General features: G+C 35.1%; 1 protein-coding gene across 7 annotated transcripts in view; it reads left to right on the top strand.

The window, feature by feature from the left end:
* The window catches only part of C9orf72 (C9orf72-SMCR8 complex subunit), a 42679-nt gene extending 30045 nt beyond the window's left edge, over positions 1-12634 (top strand). For all 7 annotated transcript variants that reach the window (XM_072612681.1, XM_072612631.1, XM_072612650.1 and 4 more), the window contains 5 exons: positions 413-529; positions 2529-2764; positions 4702-4759; positions 10189-10298; positions 10393-12634. In XM_072612681.1, coding sequence (XP_072468782.1) covers positions 413-529; positions 2529-2764; positions 4702-4759; positions 10189-10298; positions 10393-10579 — 708 coding nt within the window. In that variant the 3' untranslated portion in view covers positions 10580-12634. The remainder of the gene's footprint in view (positions 1-412; positions 530-2528; positions 2765-4701; positions 4760-10188; positions 10299-10392) is intronic.
* The last annotated feature ends 8722 nt before the right edge of the window (positions 12635-21356 follow it).

The following is a 21356-nucleotide window of genomic DNA, read 5'->3' as shown; positions in this document are numbered from 1 at the left end:
CTTGTCAGCTACATAACAGAAATTTCCAAATCCTAGCCAGTGGTTCTTTTGTTTCAACCAATGTTTGATAGGACACAATTTCAGTACTACAAAAAACTTTGGACCTGGACGGCCCCTTGGTGGTCCTTTTAGTTGAATTGTACTTGCATAAATCTCAGAAGTAATCTTTCATTATAACTAGTTTTGCTATATATTCCTAGAAAATTTCATTTTTGTCTGAAAAAATTTGCCATAGCCAGTGAGGCAACTTGGAAGTGCACTTTTGTATTGAAAATAAATTACTCTTTTTGAACTTATTTATCAGTAAATAAAATTTACGTTTCTATTCAGGGTTTCTTTCTTTAGTAAGCCAGTGACCCTTTTGCTATAGTTACATGTATTTTTCCTACTGAAATCCTCTTTTGTTTTACAGATAGTGAGGACATTGTGCCTTTTTCTGACTCCTTCAGAACGAAAATGCTCCAGACTTTGTAGGAATGAGTCTTCATTTAAGTATGAATCTGGATTATTTGTACAAGGCCTTCTCAAGGTATAGCTTGCACTTTTTTCTACAAAATGAAATCCAAATCATTTTGGAAACTCAAAAATATTTACTATTTTATGTGTTAGAATATAAATAAAGAATACACATATACATACACATATATATACATATACATATATATATATGTATATATATATATATCATTATGGAATGTATTCCAGGGAATGTAGTCTCTACAAAATCACAGTTCCCAGTTTAAAATATATGTCTTGGGGTATGTTGACTGTGCAATCAATGGGACACCACAGTATGCTCCCCCTACTACTAGTACCCTACATATAACTACTTATAGCTACTCAGTGTTTTTGTTATACTCAGCTTGCAAAGAGCACCGCAAAAAGTAAATTCATTTTTTGATTCCTTTGATTTGAGAGAAAATTTCCATTAATTTACACAGCTCAAATTGAAATAGTTCGGTTTTTTTTCTGAGCAAACTTAACAGTTTTGCTGTTTTTAAGCTTATACCACCTTGGATATTAACAGGGAAAAAAACTGTTTCATATATAAATTTTTATTTCTATTTGTATTTTAAAAATTATTCCACTTTTCTCTTTTTCTACATTTCAATAGAATGAACAATAAAGGACCAAAGACCAAAACTTTAAGTAATTATTTGGATGCTTAATTATACTAGAATAATCAAAGATGCAGTATCTTTGTTTATTTCTTGCAATCTTTTTTACTGTGATGGAATTATCAATAAGATATAAAGTAACAACTTGGATATTGTTCTGAGACCTTTATTCTATCCTAGAGTTGTTTTCTTGAGGATTCCAACAAGGCACAGTGAAAAAAGGGGGAGGGGGTTAAGGATAAAAAATGAATTCATATAGAACATTGTACTTATTCCACATGGAAACTGTTAGAAGCATCACGCTGCGTACTTTCAATGACAGAATTTCAATGTGACTACTCCTTGGGAACAATAAAACTGTCAACTTGATTTGTGTATATTTGCCAACATATAAGAATACGTGCATGTTTGGAAAGTAATCAGTCGAAGGATTTAATGGTCCTTCTTCAGTAGCCTCTCCTGCTCATAAAATCATAGGACTTGTAGAACTAGAAGTAACCTCAGCAATCATTTGGTGCATTCTCTCTCCTTGTATCTTTGTCCAGTTCCTGCTCATTCTTCAAGGTTGGACCAGTTGTTTTTTCCCTAGTCCCTATCCCATCTAACAACAAACCCACACCCCCTTTTGTACCTCTGTGCCCTTCTATAACCAACTATAGTCAGTTGCATAAACAGGCTAACCTTCCCACCAGCCCATAGGGCATACCATAGAGAAGCAGCATGGGTTAAAGAAAAGACCACTGCATTTAGATTTGAAGTCTTTCTCTGCTACTCATTAGTCAGGTGATCTTGGTGAAGTCTCTTAAAACTCTTAAGTCTTCCATTTTTTTCATCTGTCAAATGAGGGGACTGGTCCAAATGAATTATAAGGTTCTTTCCTGCTCTGAATCCTGTAATCCAATAATATCTTTATCCCCCACAGTGCTTAGTTTAGTATATGAACTCAGTAATTACTGAATGAATGAATGGATGTTTACAAATTAAAACCTGACCCTTAGAGAGATAAAGTGACTTTTCCACAGTCACCTAAACATTTAGTGCACCCAAGCCTCCTGAGGCACAGCATAGTATGTGCCAGTTTGTCTCATGTAAAGAAAAAATGTCTCAACTATTAATAAGTTAAATATCCATTTTAGGGATTTGGGGTATGATGTGGAATGAATTGATATGGAAAGAGCATGATGGGGTTATTTTAAAAAAAAATTTTTTCAGAAATGGGAATCATAACTAAACAGAAGTATAATAGGCTCTTTGGTAGCTCTTTGAAAGTTTGCAAAGTTTTGTCCTCTTACTTATTTATGAATATTTTAGAGAACAGGGAAAAATCCCAATCCTGAAAAAAACCCTGAAAGCATGGAAAATGTATCTAAAATTTTCATAGTAAGTTTAGTTTACTTTTTACTGTGACAGGATTCAACTGGAAGTTTTGTGCTGCCTTTCCGACAAGTCATGTATGCCCCATATCCCACTACACACATAGATGTGGATGTTAATACAGTGAAACAGATGCCACCCTGTCATGAACATATTTATAACCAGCGTCGTTACATGAGATCAGAGCTGACTGCGTTTTGGAGAGCCACTTCAGAAGAAGATGTGGCTCAGGATACGATTATCTATACAGATGAAAGCTTCACTCCTGATTTGTATGTAATGGCTTCCAAAGTATATTTAATATTGCTCTATTTCCATGAACTTAATTATTATCTTGTGTGCTAGAATGCTTCCAATAACATCTGAATGCATAAAATTCAAATAATGTATTCAAAAAGAAATATGATTAATGATAATGTTCGAAGGAACATTTCCTAAGTTAAATAGAACTTTTTTTCCTGTTACCATCTTTTTTTCCCTTGAATGGTTCAAATTAGCCCTTCAAAATGATAGTAATATGAATATTAATTTATTTGTTTTGGTAACTAAACAGAAGGAATGAATTCTGGCTATTTTTGTTCTGAAGAAAGCATGCAATATCTCGGGGCATAGTGTAAGATACACTGCAGTAAATGAGTGTGGCACTGGGGCTCTTTTTTGTATTTTTCAGTGAATTATTTTTTACATACCATTTTACTCATTCCAGTTATAGGATATGACTTTTAAATTCAAGGAAATGAAAATCCGTGATTGTAAAATTATAGGTTGAGTACCTTCTTCCCAAATAGAAAAATGGTGACTATGAAAATAGATGATAATGATCATAATAACATCATAGAGAAAATCTAAATAACACTGAAAGTCAGAGAATGACATTATAGCTTTCATATTTTAATCTTTCAGATGTTATTTCCTTTATGAATGCAGCTGTTCATCAGATTAAATTGTCTAGACCTGCATAGGTGGAAAGAAAGAAGATTTATGTTCAGATTACCTGAAAGCTTATCCAGAAAAATGATTTCTCCATTTGCTCACATCAAGAAGTGTAGGGCTACAACATTGTCCCATGTCACTATGATTGCCCTGGCAAGATAAGTCACTGATGTCTAGGATCTGCACAGTAGAAAGTGGAAAACTTAGTCACCACCTCATTGACCCCTTACCTCATTTACAACTTCCATTGAGACCAGCAGACAAATAGAGCCTACCTTGTTTCAGCTCTAGTGTTTCTTGCAGTTATCCTGAAGTAACACCAGTAAGTAATTCAGTTTATCATGTTGCCTCAGTTTATCATGTTGCCTTAAGACACCCAACATAATGATCATCCAGTACTACCTAGTGTCTTAGAAATGGAAATACTGGTATCTAAGTCAACAGCCAAGCATGAGAAGTGCTAATTTTGCTACTTGGACACTTTTCTTCTGCCAATATCTCTGCAAACCTCTCATCTCTCCTCTTTCTTATTTTCTAGACTACAGTGAATTTGACATACTCTCTCATTAATTCTGCTGAGGTTATATTTCTCCCTGCCACCCTGACTTTAAATCCATACTCCCATTGTTACTACTTTTCTTTTTCTTTCTTTTTTTTTTTTTTGAATGCTGAGTCTAACTTTGGATTCTGATAAATTCTTTGAGAAAGAGTACAATATTTTCCTGATTTCTCAGCCTGATAATAAGCCAAGGTAGAGGATATTTTACTCTCTCTGATTTTCATAATATACATCAGCTGCTCATACTCCCCAAATATACCCTAAAGAAATATAAGAATAGTCAAAGTTAGGTTATGTAAAAGAAATCCCAGTTGCCTTTCCTATCATACCATGTCAGTATTCCTTTGCACCCCTTATTTCACATTATTTCCCTCTCAAACCTCATTATAAATAGTTATTAGTTTATAAGAGCTAATTTATTTACAGGTTGTTAGAACTGATCATTACATTAATTTACTGCCTACACTTTAGGGATGGTCTCTGTTTTGAAAGACAAGTTACAGTAATCCGCATAGTGATTTGGCTATAGTAGAAAGAAGAAAGTGAACTGACCTGGAAGTTTCTATGGGAAATAAATCTATTAAATTATAGAGTTATAATTCAAGTTAAGTTCCTAAAAACTAGCTTTCTTTTCTCTTCTTACCGTCCATAAATTATTTCTTTGTTGTCATTTTTTAGCGGTCTGATTTATATTCTGTCTTTATACTGTCTTCCCAGGAATGTTTTTCAAGATGTCCTACACAGAGACACACTAGTAAAAGCCTTCTTGGATCAGGTAATAGTTGAATTGGAAATCAATAAGAATAAAATATTCTTATAGGCTTCCATTATCCTCATTATGTCATCCATTGCAAACTGAAATAATATTTTTAATGTACATTCTAAATAGCATCAAACTGATTTCTTCAATACTAATGGAAAACCTATAGAGTAATTATGGGAAAAACTGGTGTTCACACATCTGCTGCTGTATATTTTAATTACAGTCACCATAGATTATAATGCAAAAATTACTGACTTTTGATTCAATTGAAATAAGTAAATAGACATAACACTTTCTCATGTAAGTAGGTTCCTTCCAAACAAACAAACAAAACAGGTATTTTTGCCTGGTTAAACCACCTGTTTTGGTCCAGGCATTGTGGATTGGTCATGAGATATAAAGGCAGCAAACAGAATTGTCCCTGTCTTCACAGAGTTTACATATTTGGAGAAATAACATATATACACGTAAATATATATAAAACTTAAAAAATTAAGATGATGTGGGAAAAGGCATGAGATGGAAGAAAAGTATTCTAGTTGAAGAACACCAAGATGAGTTCAGCTGAACCATTTAGTGCACAAAAAAGGGGGAAAAGGTTTGAAACAGATTGTGAAGGTTTTAAATGCCTTTGAATTCTCTCCTTAGACGTAATAGGAAACAACAGGAGTTTATCAAGCATCCAAGTGACTTGGTCAGATTTGTGCTTTAGGAAATTGACAGCTGTCTGGAAAATGGATTGGAGAAGGGAACAACGTGAGGCAAGTGGACCCGTCAGGGATATTACAGTAATCCAGGCAAGAGTTCATGAGGTCTTGAAGACAGACAAAGAAGCAAGAGATGATGTGAAGGGAGAATCATTAAAACTTGGCAGCCAGTTGTCATTCAGCAAGCACTTATTAAGCACCTACTCTGTGTCAGGCATTATTCTAAGTGCTAGGGATTTTAAAAAGGTGAAAGAATCTTGTCTATAATATATGTATCAGCAACTTTGTTGGAGAGGAATTTTAAAGGATATACTTTGCTCTCAGATCAATTTTAGGGGGAGAATCAGCAAGCAAACATAGTGATGTCTCGTAGTCGTTTCCATTGTTAGTCAGTCGTTTGACTGAAAAGATAGGGTCTATCATAGAAAACTTTTTTAAAAACTGCCTATTCCTTTTTATATTTTCGAAGATTCCTTCGTTGTGTATGTAGACCATTCTCACATGAGAAGGGCATGTCAGTTGGTAATTATTAAAGTCTTTTTGATTAAGTTCATTGAGTAGTGACATAGTCCTCACCACCTCCCACTCCCCTATTTCTTTAATATTTTCCCTTCACTGCAAGGTCTTTTAGAACTGTTAATACTTTCAAGATTGCATCCCCTCTAATACATTTCTTTGCTGTATACTTGATCTGCCATTCTTCCTGATTTCATTGTCTTCAGCACCATTTCACTTTCCTCATATGGCAAAATGGGAACTGAGGTGTTCAAATGTAGTTCAGTTGACATTGATAAGAAAATAGATCATATAAAAATGTTTACAAAGTTATTCTCAATTGTCCTATTTGTTGTCCTTTTGACAACTTTAGAAATTTAAGGCACTCAAATATCTGTTTACTTACTCATAAACTGCAGTGGCTTTAGAGGGGGAATAAAAGCAAGAAAGTCATCTCAGTAGAATTATAATTTCATGGCATTAATTTGCTTATTTTTCCATGCTGTGAACATTATTTGGTATTTTATTTAAGATCCTGGCTTTATGAATACATTTATTACATGAGAGTAGATGAATTATAGGAGTTGATGACTTTTCTCCCCATCCATTTGACCCTTTTTGTACTCTACTTTTCTCCAGTGAGTAGTTAATCCAAACTTTGAATGATTATTGATCTCATTTAGAAGCCTTTACATGGTGTCAGCCCAATGTCATGTAAATCAGAGCTATCTAGAGGATCTAGTTATACAGGAGCTCCTTCCTCTTCCATTTTGACTGTATGCTCAACATTTCCATGTCTTTGCCATTATATATTTGTATTGATAGATATAGCAAGGAATCTTGAATGATTTTGACATAGACCTTTTTAGAAAAGATCCCTCAATGTACTATTTTTCTCTATCAGATCAAATACTTACTGTCATCAAACAATAATCAGAATGAAAAGAATAAGAAGGAAAAACCAAGGGAGTGCAAAATACCCAATGTCTTAGACCAACACTCTCCAAAGCATGTCTTGTGGTATGACTCCAGGGATTTATGATCAGCCAGTTAGAGGGTAGAGTAATAGGTCACATTCCATCATCTTTGTAATAGCCAATTGTGAACTTGTTCCTAACAGAGGTATATCACCTCTCTTTCACTCATTATAGCTCATCACTTCTTGTATTTCTTCCCCTCTCAGTGCTGGCCCCAGTAAGTAGCTGTGCTGTGCATCAGCCCCTAAGTTCTAGCTAATCAGGTGTGTTGCAGTTGGGTAGGCAGCATGCCCTAACAATCACCCCAGTAAATCTTGAGCCTCCCCTCTGCCCCATCCTCCTCTTGGCTACCACAGGCACCCTTCAGCAGGTGAGCTTTGTATTTGGAATAGTGACCAGTGAGTAAGATGCCTCACTTTTATTTATTGGTGAGAGAATGACTAACATAAGATGAGCAGGCAAAACAATCTGTGTTACAAATTCCATCACATTACATTTTTTTCCCAAACCCACCTCTCTTTATGAAGGGCATCAGTATTCCTTCCTGTCTCCCTGTCTTTCAACTTTTTCTCCATCATGCATCACTCAACTGAAACTGCTTTCTTCAAAGTTACTAATGTTGTCTTAATTAACTTGTTACCAATAAAACTTCTCATATCTCTCCATATACTTTAAAATCTTCTAAATGAAGATTTTCAATATGATTTTAATCCACTGGTTAAAAAATGTAAAAGTGCACAACTTCCAGGTAATTGACAAATCAACTGATTAAAGTTAAGGAAGGTGGAAATTTACTCACTAAATTTAACAAATACCTTTTCAACGTAGGTGGAAGTGACTGAAAAAATGAGTATCAGAATTTAGTAAGCCCAACCAACAATGATGGATTTCTTTCATTTAGAACTATGTATCTCTGTGAGGTATCTATTTTCAACCATGAAATGCTTTAAACCAAGTGTCAAAATGATCCAGATCTTAGACACATTATCAAACCCAAATTTCCAAAAATAATATAGCATATTCAATCATTGATCACAGTATAATGTCATTATTTAGCAATAATGCTATTTTAGTGAACAAAAAGTTTCTTTTGTGCTGCTGAGCATTATTTCAGAGTATTTTATAATTTTATTTCTGTTTTTGGGCAAGTTTTATGATGTATAGAACTTTGTACGATAGTACATGTATACAATTTATGAAAATACATATATTAGAGCACATGTAGAAGGGATGTATACTTTATAAAAATAAGGCTTGGAGAATATGTGAATGGCCAGTCCATAGATTGTTTTTCATACATGCATACAACTATAGATGGTCAGTGAACTAACCCCACAGTTCAACAAGAGGAGGACATGCTGAATTACATTAGGGAAATGTGTAGTGTGTTTAGTGACATTCATGGTTCTCTCCTCTTTTTATAAGTCATGTAGTACAAGTCTTAGGGAATAAAAATTGGGAATCTTTCTCCCAAAGGTCAATGTAGAGATACTACGAGCATATTCCAAATGAGGAATTGTGTAAGAGAAGCAGCATAAAGTATATCATCTTGCAATGGCAGATTTATGCCAAGAAAAATGAGGGGACAGTTACATAGCAAGAACTTAGAATAAGCAGTGAACAGTTTTCATGATCCATTGGTAACCATATAATGTCAAGACATTATGTAAACTCTCTATGATACAGTCACACTAGGTTGAATTGCTTTTTTGTGCTTTGGAAGAATACATATATTAAATGAGATACACATCCATCAAAATATTGGGTGTGTTTGTTGAGGTGATTTTCAAGTGATTTTATCACTGACTTTAGTCAGTAAATAACATCTGTTGGTTATAGCGGAATATGGTCTTTGTAACTTTCCTTACCACAGCTAAAGAACTAGTAGATTTTCTGTACAGCTCATCACTGTTTAATTATCACTAGTGGCAGGTCATGCCTGAAAGTGACAAGATCAGGAGTAATGGAGATTTCTAGGCTCCTTTGACTTGCTCCTTTTGGTTACAGCTTTACAGTCAATTTCACTTCTGCAATCAATGATGCTAATCAAAAGCAGTCTCTTTTATCTTTTCACATTTTTCATCATCAGTAATTCATTTGAATAGATCAGGCTGAGGCTGTTATAGTTATATTCAGTATCATCTTATCTTTCTCATTCAAATCTGATGTTTATTTTGGTCTTTGCTCAGATAAGCCTGATTACTCACAGAAAAGTGATTCTGAAAACTCCCATATCAAAAATCAGTAATTTCTTGCCTAAGATAATAGTTTGATTTTTTTGTGATGTTCTTAGGATCATAGATAGATATAGAGCTGCAAGGGAGGAAAGGACCTCAGAGCCAGCAAGTGTATACCCCTTATTTTACAGATGAGGAAACTGAGGTCCAGTGAGGTTAAGTGACTTGCCCAAGGTCATGCAGATAGTAAGTATTGAGACAGAATTTAACCCTGGGTCCTCTGAATCCAAAGTCAGTACTTTTTCCATTGGATCATGTTTGCATCTGGGACTTGATACATCTTGTAATTTATATTACTCTCTGAACAAGAGTATTGGTAGTACTTGGGGTTAAGTTTCCTGAATTATAAGCCTTTTTGGCTTCTGTGTTTCTCTAACATGAGTTCTATTTCCAACATTTTCTGTGGTCTTTTGTACTTACTGTCACATCAATGTCACAAGATATAAAAGTTGGTTATCTTGAAGACCAACTAGTTCTTAGAAATTTTTTTTGGCTTCATCCTCTGCAACAAATGTTACTACATATAATGTAGTTATCTTCATGTTATTTTATTTTTGCTTATCATAAGCACTGTAAGAATAGTTGATCAAATGTCCCATAAAGTGGTGTTCCTTGTTGCCTTTGAGTACACAATGAAACCAACTCCCTCAACTTCTTTGTTTGCCTCTCCAAGGAGAGTGTGAGCCATCATCCATTTATCTGCTGCTACATTTTGCCTTTCTGTTTTTTGCATGAGAATGTCAGTATTGATGTTTTAGTTTCTGTATATAAATCTGTTGGTCCTTGGACAAAGATCTCATGCTTAGGATACCAGTAGTAAAGTTAGTGTTTATAAATGATTAAAAAATTATTTTTGTCACCCTTTCTATTGTTACTCCATCATAATCACTGCAGAAGTATAATGGCACTACACTGAGTGGTAGAAATGGATTTATGGAAAGACTTCTGGAAGAAACATAAGTATGAAAGTGGTAGTTTTTAGAGTAACTTAGCTTACTCATAAAGTACTATTGTTTTTCCCATAGGTCTTTCATTTGAAACCTGGTTTGTCTCTGAGAAGTACTTTCCTTGCACAGTTTCTACTTGTCCTTCATAGAAAAGCCTTAACGCTAATAAAATACATAGAGGATGATACGTAAGTAAAATTTCTGGTAGAATGAGGATAATTCTACACTTTTTCAGGTGAGCATTTTCTATAATGTAACAGGATTTTTCCTTGTAATTTTCAGGCAGAAGGGAAAAAAGCCATTTAAATCTCTCCGAAACTTGAAGATAGATCTCGATTTAACAGCAGAGGGCGATCTTAACATAATAATGGCTTTAGCTGAGAAAATCAAACCAGGCCTACATTCATTTATCTTTGGAAGACCTTTCTACACTAGTGTACAAGAACGGGATGTGCTAATGACGTTTTAAAAGTGTAACTTTTTATATATTTCATCATACTAGTAAGTGCTGCTCAAAAAATTAATGTTATGAAAAGCATCATATTTTTGGTCATGCATCCAAAGCTCTGCACTTTGAGCTGAAAGTTATCATACTGCAGTCTTTATGAGATAAAGTATTTTATAATTACTTTAATAAGTACATCATTACCAATGGCTCTCTTTTTGACATGCACTTTTTTTGGAATAGCCTTTTGTTTACAATTATAATAAATATTATTTAATGTTAAGGTGATATGTAAATTTGACCATAGCTGCTATCTTCAATACCTTACAGATATTTGATTTTAAATTCATTTCAGAAGGCTTTGTGTTAAATTCTTCAGTTGTTTTTTCCAGGAGAGTAGGGGGTTATTAGGTTTCTGTAATACGCTGTATTCTGTAGATCAGCCATTTGAAAATCAGAGCAGTTTACCAGAATTATTTATAGAACAAAAGGGAAAGGTGAACATAATTTAAACTTTAGAAATAAAAATACTGATCAAGCAGTTATTAAAACTATGTAATGGTTAGATGCTACTGAGTCCTTAAACTTTATTGAAAAGCCAAATAATATTCAAACTCCCTGACTATAGTGGACTAGCCTATATTTCTCATCATCCAGGCTAATTGAAATATGAACAAAATATGGGTTTTTTGAAATTTAGATTTCAATTGCTCTTAGGAACTTTTTAATTCATTTTTGTTTGTTAAAAGCCAGACTAAAAACATTTTTGTCTTTTCTTCCTTCAAAATAAAAATTTGAGGGAGAATATAAAATATTCTGATCTGAGTTTGCAATCATTGTAGCTCTGAAATTGTAAAAAGTTGTGGCAAAATGCATTAGTAGAAACTTTTTTGATCACTGAGAGCTATTTCTACCTGCTTACACCTTTGAGTCCAAATTCATAAGAGTTTTGTATTTTTTTCTGGATCACATGGGGGAAAGCAAGAAGAATTTTTGCTGTTTGTGTGTTTGTTTTTTTATGGGTAAACGAGTTTTCTTTTTTTGTAAGAAGCATTCTGACTAACAACTTTAAATGGATGATATAAGTGCTTTAGAGGACTTGGGATTTTGCCAGTTTATGATCTGTATTGGAGTCGTTGAAATATTAGCTTTGTGGTGCTAACATTTTCTTTGCTTTTATCCTTACCCCAGAGCCCAAAGATGTTATCATGCACAATAGTACTGCTGTTTGGCTCTCCATTGATACATTAATTGTTATTCTTAGAAAGCCATTTGTTATAATTTTTCTTGAAGGGGATTGTGGGAGATTCCCTTGCCTCATCAGGTAATTTGTTTTTCCTCTTGAGACCATTTTGCCACTTAAAAAATGGAAGGAAATTGAAAAGGAAATAAAGTATACATTTCTAAATTGCATATACTGGAGAGGATAATCTTAGGTCACAGTTAAACTCATTCTACCTATGCTTTCCATGTTCTACATATTCAGAATGTCTTCATCCTGAAGAATTGGTACTACTTTGACAGAACTTGGATATTGTTTCATTCCCTTCATATTTGGGACCCTACTGCTAGCTATATAATAGTTGATTAACATATTTTTTTCTTCACAAGAATATTGTTGCTATGAATATTGTGCCAGTACCCAAGAAAATCTGTTTCAAATTGTAAACAGTGAAAAGAATTAACATTTAGAAGAAAAACAAAAGGATAATGTTTGTATAGACTTTTCCTTTCCAAGAACATTTTACTCACTAAAACAAAGATTCATCTTGTTGTAAAAGTTAGCAACTTTTTCTCACTGCAATTAACAGCTATCAAAATCTTAATTTTTAGGCAAAACAGTGATTTAAATACATAACACACGATAGCTCAGAGTTTTGAATAAACTGTAGTGTCCCTATAGCTCACTCAAAGCCTTGATTCTTAATTTAAATGCTGGGTCGTTGTTCAAATGCTAGTTTATATGTATAGAATACATGATGTACAGTGAAATAAGTTATTAGAGCATGTGCAAGATTCTGTGTCATATATCTTGTTTTCCCAAGCAGGAGGATTTTGAATAAAATGTCTTTGAAATTATATTTGTCTCACAGTCATTTGTTCTAGACATATCAGTACTTGGGTCACTGGAAGGCTAATTGAGCCTGTAGTTCAAGTAGATACCCAGTGTGGCCATACTAACCTTTTTAGTAGCTTGTTCTTGTTGTTTCTTAAAAGGAAACAGATTGTATTTTGAGGTCATTTTTGATAACAAAAGTTCTACTCTGTAAAATTCAAATTTTGAGGATCATCTGTGGATTTAAAAAAAAAGTCCAAAGCAAAATTTCACTTGAAGTGTGTTTTTTTTAAAATTTCAATCTAGTCATCTGGCAGTTAGATCCTTAAAATCAAATCATCTAGATGGGATTATGATTTCATAGTTTTGTAAACACAGAAAATTCACTCAACTCCTTTATCCCTTTAAAAATGTAACAGTGTAAATCTCCAGTTGTAACTAAGGAAACAAAGATTAAAAGCAAAAAGCTTTTGGTTATAGGAGAACAGGTTAATCCACTATAAGTCAGTTTAGTAACAAGATTCTTGAAAATGCTTAATTTCTTATATTCTTGGGTAAGAAATGAATACTGAACGTTAATGATACCAGATAAACATAACACAGCTGTCAAGATTTCTGTAATGCATTAAAAATGGAGTAAATTTTAGCAGTGCTGTCTATCAAATTAGATAAGGTATTGGAAAAGTATGAATTTTAATATGCAGTTTTCTAAGTTATGATTTCAGAAATACCTACTACTCTCATGAAAAGTTATTTACCCTAGAGGGGTGGAGCCAAAATGGCGGAGTAATAGTATGTACTTTCTAGAGCACTGCCCCCAAATCCAGCCAAATATCTTAAAAATGGTTCTAAACAAATTCTAGAGCTACAGAACCCAGAGAATGATCGAGTGAAGCAAATCTGCCCAAGACAGTCTAGAAGGTTGCCTGGAACTGTTGTTCCATGCTGAGAGCAGAACAGAGTCTAGTGTGGGCTGCCCTGGTACAGACAGGACCTCAACAGGCCTGGGGGAGATTGAATCTCTTACAACTGTGGCATTTTCCAGACTTAATGACCCCAAAACATTGAGGACAAATTGAAAGATCAGTGGAAATAGCCTGTGGGACAGTAGAATGGTCCAGCCCTTGGCCCAGGATACAGAGGCAAGAGGGGGTGGAGGAACCTGCAGTAGTCACAGCAGCAGCAGGGGCATTTGCAGGCACTGTTTCTGGAGCTCTATTTCCACAGATTATGGGGGAATCAAGCAGCTGACAATAGAATCCCCCACCCCCACAGATCTGCCTTGACAGAGTTCAAAAGTCAAGTGAGTTGGCTAGAGATATAAGCAAAAACTGATAAAAGAATCAGACTATAGAATCTTACTTTAGTGACACGGAAGACCAAAACATGCAAACAGAAGATAAAGTCAAGGCTCCTCCGTCCAAAGAAAAATATGAATCCATCTCAGGTAATGGAAGAGCTCAAAAAAGATTTTGAAAATCCAGAGAAATAGAGCAAATATTGGGAAGACAAATGAGAGTCATGCAAGAAAATTATGAAGAATGGGTCAATTGCTTGCTAAAGGAGACCCAAAAAGTTGCTGAAGAAAATAAACTGTAAAAAATAGACTAGTGGCAAAAGAGATCCAAAAAGCCAATGAGGAGAAGAATGCTCTCAAAAGCAAAATTGGCCAGATGGAAAAGTCCAAAAAGTTCCAAAAGCTCACTGAAAAAAATAATTGCTTAAAGATTAGAATGGAGCAGATGGAAGCTAATGACTTTATGAAAAATAAGGGAATTATAAAACAAAACCAAAGGAATGAAAAAATAGCAGACAATGTGAGATATCTCATTGAAAAAACAACTGACCTGGAAAATAGATGCAGGAGAGACGATTTAAAAATTATGGGACTACCTGACAGCCATGATCAAAAAAAGAGCCTAGACCTCATTTTTCATGAAATTATCAAGCAAAACTGCCCTGGTATTCTAGAACCAATGGGTAAAATAAATATTGAAAGAATCCACTGATCACCTCCTGAAAGAGATCTGAGAAGAAAAAGTCGTAGGAATATTGTAGCAAAATTCCAGCGTTCCCAGGCCAAGAAGAAAATATTGCAAGCAGCCAGAGAGAAACAATTCAAGTATTGTGGAAATACAATCAGGTAACACAAGATCTAGCAGCTTCCACATTAAGGGATTGAAGGGCTTGGAATATGATATTCCAGAGATCAAAGGAGCTAGGATTAAAACCATGAATCACCTGCCAGCAAAACTGAGTATAATACTTCAGGGGCAAAAAAAGGTCATTCAATGAAATGGAGGACTTTCAAGCATTCTTGATGAAAAGACCAGAGCTGAATAGAAAATTTGTCTTTCAAACACAAAAATCAAGAGAAGCATGCAAAGGTAAACAGGAAAGAGAATCATAAAGGACTTACTAAAGTTGAACTCTTTACATTCCTACATGGAGAGATAATATTTGTAACTCTTGACTTTTCTCAGTACTAGAGTTGTTGGAGGGATTATATACAGATAGAGGGCACAGGGTGAGTTGCACAGGAAGGAATGATATCTAAAAAAATAAAATTAAGGAGTGAGAGGAATATATTGGGAGGAAAAAGGGAAAAATAGAATGGGGCAAATTATCTCACATAAAAGGCAAGAAAAAGCTTTTTCAATGGAAGGGAAGAGAGAGGAGATGAGAGGGAAAAAGTAAACCTAACTCATCACATTTGGCTCAAGGAGAGAATAACATGCATACTCAATTTGCTATGAAAATCTGTCTTACACTACAGGAAAGTAGGGGAGAAAGGGGGATAAACTGGGGGGAATGATAGAAGGGAGGGCAAATGGGAGGAGGATGTAATTAGAAGTAAATACTTTTGAGGAGGGATAGGGTCAAAGGAGAATAAATGGGGGCAGGATAGGATGGAAGGAAATATTGTCTTTTCCATGACTATTATGGAAGTCTTTTGGGTAACTGTACATGTATAACATGTCGAATTGCTCGCCTTCTCCATGGGGATGAGTGAGGAGGGAGGAAGGGAGAGAAGTTGGAACTCAAAGTTTTAAAAACGAATATTAAAAATTGTTTTTACATGCAACTGGCAATTAAGATACATTGAATGGGGTATAGAAATCTTTCTTGCCTTTGTCAACCTGAAAGTTTGGTTAAAAAAAGGCAAACAGGCTGAATGCATATTATTTATTCCCTTAAAGTTAGCAGTTACTTGATCATGGAGCCAGAAGCAACTTCTGACTGTCTGATACAAGAATGACCAGGCTTAAATCTGCTGTAGGACAATCCCAGGATGTCTGTGGCCCTCAGATTTATGGTCTCTATACGTGTTTAACTATACCATGAGAGAGGAATTTTCTTAGTTGAGTAAGTTATAAATGTAGTGAGACAAGACAATTACCAAAGTAGTGTCAATTGGAATTTATGATTCCAGGATATCTGACTTCCCTCTATATAGCATATGTCTCTGTGATACAAGATAAAGAAAAATCCCACCAGTCTGGTTGCCGGCATCCTGTCATAAACAGGTCTTTGAAATTGCTGAGGGAGAAAAGAGCATTTTTAGAACAAAGCAAAGCAGTCTGATTCATTAGTTCAGGTTTGGGCCCTTTTTAAAGTCCAAAATTTATATTAAATGATTATCGCCTTCCAAGAAAATAGAGGGGATCGGGATAAGAGAGGGGAAGAGTGTGATAGAAGGGAGAACAGATTTGGGGGAAGGAGTAATCAGAATGCATGGTGTCTTGGGGTGGGTGGAGGGCAGAGATGGGGAGAAATTTGGAACTCAAATCTTGTGAAAATGAATGTTAAAAAAATAAGAATTTTTTTTAGTTATTTACCCTTGGAGTGTAGTTTGAAACACTTGTAACACCCACTTTTTAAAGCTGAATCTGGGCAAGGAATTGGGGCAGCATGAGTTTACAAACATTCAAACTATACATGTTGGCTTCTACTAAATGTAGTTACGTTTGAATAGATACAGTTTGATTTAATACATGCAAATCTGTAAAATAAACTGTCGTATATAATGAAGTTCTATTTGTTCATAGCTAAAAGAACAAGAACCCAGAGAGTTTTTAATCGTCTAAATCCAATTTCTTTACCTCTAACAACCTCCAGTTTCCCAATTTTACTGAAGCATTATTAAATTTAATGGCTTTATCAAATTTTATTTAATAAACTTTGCATAGCATTCATCTCCAGTATGTTAAGTGAGTGGTGCACTGCCTCATGCAAACTGCTTTGATAAGACTTCTTAAATCCCCTTCTAACTGTAAAGCTGTGAACCTCTGGCTACACAGTATAGTCTTCTCTCCAAATGTTTGTCAGCTTTCTCTAAAGGGAAAATTCTGTCAGAATTTTGTCTGGGATCCTGAAATTAGTTTCCTTTTATACACTATTAGCCCCATGGCTAAGAAGTTATGTAAAACTTAAAAGACAGCTACATCATTATAAGATTACTTTAACTTCTATTTTTGCTCAGTAAATATTCTGTTGCTAGTGTTTTAGCTCTCTCCAGTTTGCACCAGATTTCTTACACAAGCTACACCTTTTTTATGTGCTTTACATTTGTACAAGACTTTGCACTTCATAAAATGCTTTCATATGTTACTTCCTTTCACTATAACCCTGTGAGGGAAGAGCAAAGTTGCAGACAGATCACACCCACTGCTTCCACACGTGGAAGCAAAAGATACCCAGAAAGCATTGCTCATGATTATGGAATCCTGAAGAAGAAAATTGTAGGGGGTACAGAAAGTATTTTTATTGCTATTTAATGAATTGAAAGGATTCAAAAGAGATCACTTATTTAGAATGTGAATACCTGATTAAGAGGGTACCAGAGAAGGATTTTGTGTTTCTATACTAGTATTTCTCATAAATTTCTTGGTCAGAGATGGAATCTACCAAATGAGGGCCAATGAAAATACATTTTCCCAGAGGATTGTGAATCTGATCAATTGGGCTTCAAATTATAACCAGAAAAGAGAAAACTGGCTACATATACCTACTAAGCCAGATATCCTAGAGGGAGTGATATACCATAGGAGTAAGATGCAAAGGCCAATAATTCACTGCAAGAGATTATCGCCAAGAAGGGAGTTAACAGTTTGCAAAGTGTGGTCTCAAGTGCCTTCATGTAAAACTTATATAGGTATTAAAACAAGTCATCAAGCATTTATTAAATTCCTAACTTCATTCCCAGCACTTCTCATACTCTTATCTTCTTGGTGAGGTGTTCATTTAAAATTAATTTTGCTAAACCACTAAGTTAATAAGTATATAAAATGGGGAGAAAAGCTTTGTCACTTTTCATCAGGCTGTTAATTATTACAATATAAAGTATCCATTTGTGGAATATGAACATTTAAGAAATCTGATCTAGTCTTTACAAAACTATTCCTAGACTCTGAGTTGGCTAAAGCTGAGACCTATCAGCGTTTGTTTGTGGGTGGGGAATGTGGAATACTTTGAAAGCTAAATGATTTGTCAAATTTTAAAACTCCCTCATGCCTAGAGGAAAATAACATTCATTGTTTAAGAAAACACACCATTGTTAATTTTTTTCTCCTTTTTTCGTTAGGGAGCCTGAGTCTGCAGAAAAAAAAAATGATGCCCTGTGTTTCACTTTCTGTAGCTTTCTACCCACCCCACTCCCTACCTCCCCCAAAAAGATATTTATGTGAATTTCAGTAGTTAGGAAGTCTCTTTTTATTTTTGAGGTTCAGTATTTAAACTTGAAGAAAAAGATTAATATTCTTTGCTCATGTTGAATTTAATGGAAAAGGAGAATATACGTAGGCAAATGAGTTCCTATTTTCCAGAATTTGGTTATTAAAATTTACTTTTCAGCGATTATATGACCCATCATTCCTTTCTTTCTGTTCAAGTTTGTAGGCATTCTCCATATGTTATACCTTAGCTTCAGCTTTGTTATTTGTAGCAATAGTAATCTACAGATAATCTGTCCTACAGCCATATTCCCTTTATCATGAATTCTTGTAACTGAATTGGTATTTTTGTATGTTCCTATATGTGCAAGTGTTACCTATCAATAAGAATGCCCAAAAGTGGACACATGATGAGAAGAAACAAAAGATAAGGCTACTAGGTCCTAATTTCTGCTTTGTTTTGGGAATTGTGTATTGTATAAGTATTCAAGTCAAATGGGTGCGGTAAGTCAGTCTACTAGAAATTATCAAGCATTTATGTGCTCCTTTCTAAGCATTGGGATACAAAAAAAAGACAAAAACAAAAGTTTCTACCCTTAAGGAATTTTCATTCTAATGGGGGAAAATATATGCAGATAATTGTATTTACATACAGTTAAATGGAAAGGAATCTTGGCACTATCTGAGACTGACTCTTAAAGGAATCCTGAAAGGCCCTGGAAAGGCTGGAGAATATTCTGGATAGGGGAAAAGGGACAATCAATGAAAAGGCCTTAGATTAGAATCTAGAATTAGAAGAATTGTGTCTTCTATAAGCAAAAGGCCTATATAGGATAACAGTCATGTCACAAATCACAAGAAGGCTGAAACAGCTGGATCATTGAGTAAGTAAAATAAATATCCCTTCTGGCATTATACTCACTTCCCATTTCCCCCAATTCTTTCTTTTCTGGTTTGTTTTTTGTTTTGTTTTTAAGATTTAAGTATGTAAATACTGGAAATCTCTGATTTCTTTGAAATGGAAAACTCCTAGTGGCAGTCCATTCTCCACTAATACAGATATAATCTCCTATGACTTTTAGGCAGATCCTAGGGAGTTGCCCAAAGCACATTTGGAAGGTGTTAGAAGCAACATGTGAACCCAGCTCTTCTAACTCCAATTTCAGCACTCTGCCCATTTCACCAAGCTGCTTCAGTATTTTAAAATAAGGTTTAAAATCTCATTCCAGGGTGATCTCGTTGAAGACAAAGAGATGGGAGAGCTGGTTCAAAATGTGAATGAATTCACTTAGATCTCTGAAGCCATTGGGAGCTTTATTGATGCAGAAGCAGTGGACCTGAGATTTAGCAAGGAGCTAAACAAAGGCAGTGGTATAGAAAAAGGACCAAACTTACATAGGATGATTTTAGGGTTTCCTTGTGAGGATTGGAGATCTAGGGTAAGTCTTGCAAGATAAAGGCACAGGGTGAGGACTATGAATGACACAAAATAAGGAAATCCCATTCCCCAGGATGAGGCTTGGGGACAGGGAATTTTATGTTCCCCCCAAGATGAGGGGTAGGAACAAGGAATTATATGGTCCAGGATAAGGGGAAGTTGTAGTAAGAGGAGACTTTAGGGCACCAAGGGCTTCACAAAGTCAATATTATTTTAACTCTTAGGGCACTGTTCCTATTCACATCAATCTGAAGATTGATTAGGGTACATTTTAACCCATGATTTAGAGCAGTGCTGCTTACATGCTCATGTTAATTTATAAATTCTTGATAATGGAGCTTTTTTACCGAGCACCACCTCCTCATGCAGTGTAATCCTGTGTAAGTCTGTTTTTCCACTACAAGAACATAACATTAGTAAACTTCTTGAGAATAAGGACCATCTTAGTTTTATATCCTTTAATCTGGTTGTCATGTTTGGAATATGTTGCAATCTGTTTACACTCACTGTGGGCTTCTGCATTGCCCTTTCAGGAATACTCAGTTTTTCAGAAAATAGTGTTCTGTGACTCACAGCTTGTACAACTGCAGTATTCAGTGTGTCCATCTGTGGCTAATCAGACCAATACAAGCCTGGAATGCTCTACCACAGGTTGGGCACAAATAGTCCGTGTGAATATTTGAGGTGAATATCCCAAATTTGCACATCCTATGTTTACTTTGTGCTGTCTCAATTCTGTTTTGCTCAAAGAGCTCAGCACCTTTTCTTATGTGGATACACCATGCTGAGCAATCCTGTACCAGTGTCTCCCATGTTGCACAGTCAAATCCAGAGTTCTTTTGTTTTGTTTTGTTTTGTTGTTTTTTGTTTTATTTGTTTTAAATTGTAAAACTTTAATTTGTTTTACATTGTAAATTGTAAAATTTGCAATTTGTAAATTGTAAAACTTTAATTTGGGCCAAATAAAGGTTTTTTGTTTTTGTTTTTCCCTTTAGTTTCTTATACATTTTTATACTTATTACATAGTTTTCAGTAAAGGAAAAGTTTTTATTTCATTTTTAAATTATTTATTTAACTTTTGACATTCATTTTCACAAAATTTTGAATTCCACATTTTCTCCCCTTTTGTCCCCTCCCCCCCACCCCAAAACACCAAGCGTTCTAATTGCCCCTATCACCAATCTGCTCTCTCTTCTATCATCCCTCTCTGCCCTTGTCTCCATCCTATACCCCTTTACCTGTATTTCTTATTTCCTAGTGGCAAGAACAGTACTCGACAGTTGTCCTAAAACTTTGAGTTCCAACTTCTTTTCCTCCCTCCCTCCCCACCCCCTCCCTTTGGAAGGCAAGCAATTCAATATAGGCCAAATCTGTGTAGTTTTGCAAATGACTTCCATAATAGTCGTGTTGTATAAGACTAACTATATTTCCCTCCATTCTATCCTGTCCCCCGTTGCTTCTATTCTGTCTTTTGATCTTATCCCTCCCCATGAGTGTTGACCTCAGATTGCTCCCTCCTCCCCATGCCCTCCCTTCCATCATCACCCCCACCCTGCTTATCGCCTTATCCCCCACTTTCCTGTATTGTACGATAGGTTTTCATACCAAAATGAGTGTGCATTTTATTCCTTTCTT

The sequence above is a fragment of the Notamacropus eugenii genome, chromosome 1, assembly GCF_028372415.1.
Source record: "Notamacropus eugenii isolate mMacEug1 chromosome 1, mMacEug1.pri_v2, whole genome shotgun sequence".
Taxonomy (NCBI): domain Eukaryota; kingdom Metazoa; phylum Chordata; class Mammalia; order Diprotodontia; family Macropodidae; genus Notamacropus; species Notamacropus eugenii.
This window is presented reverse-complemented; position numbering and strand designations above follow the sequence as displayed.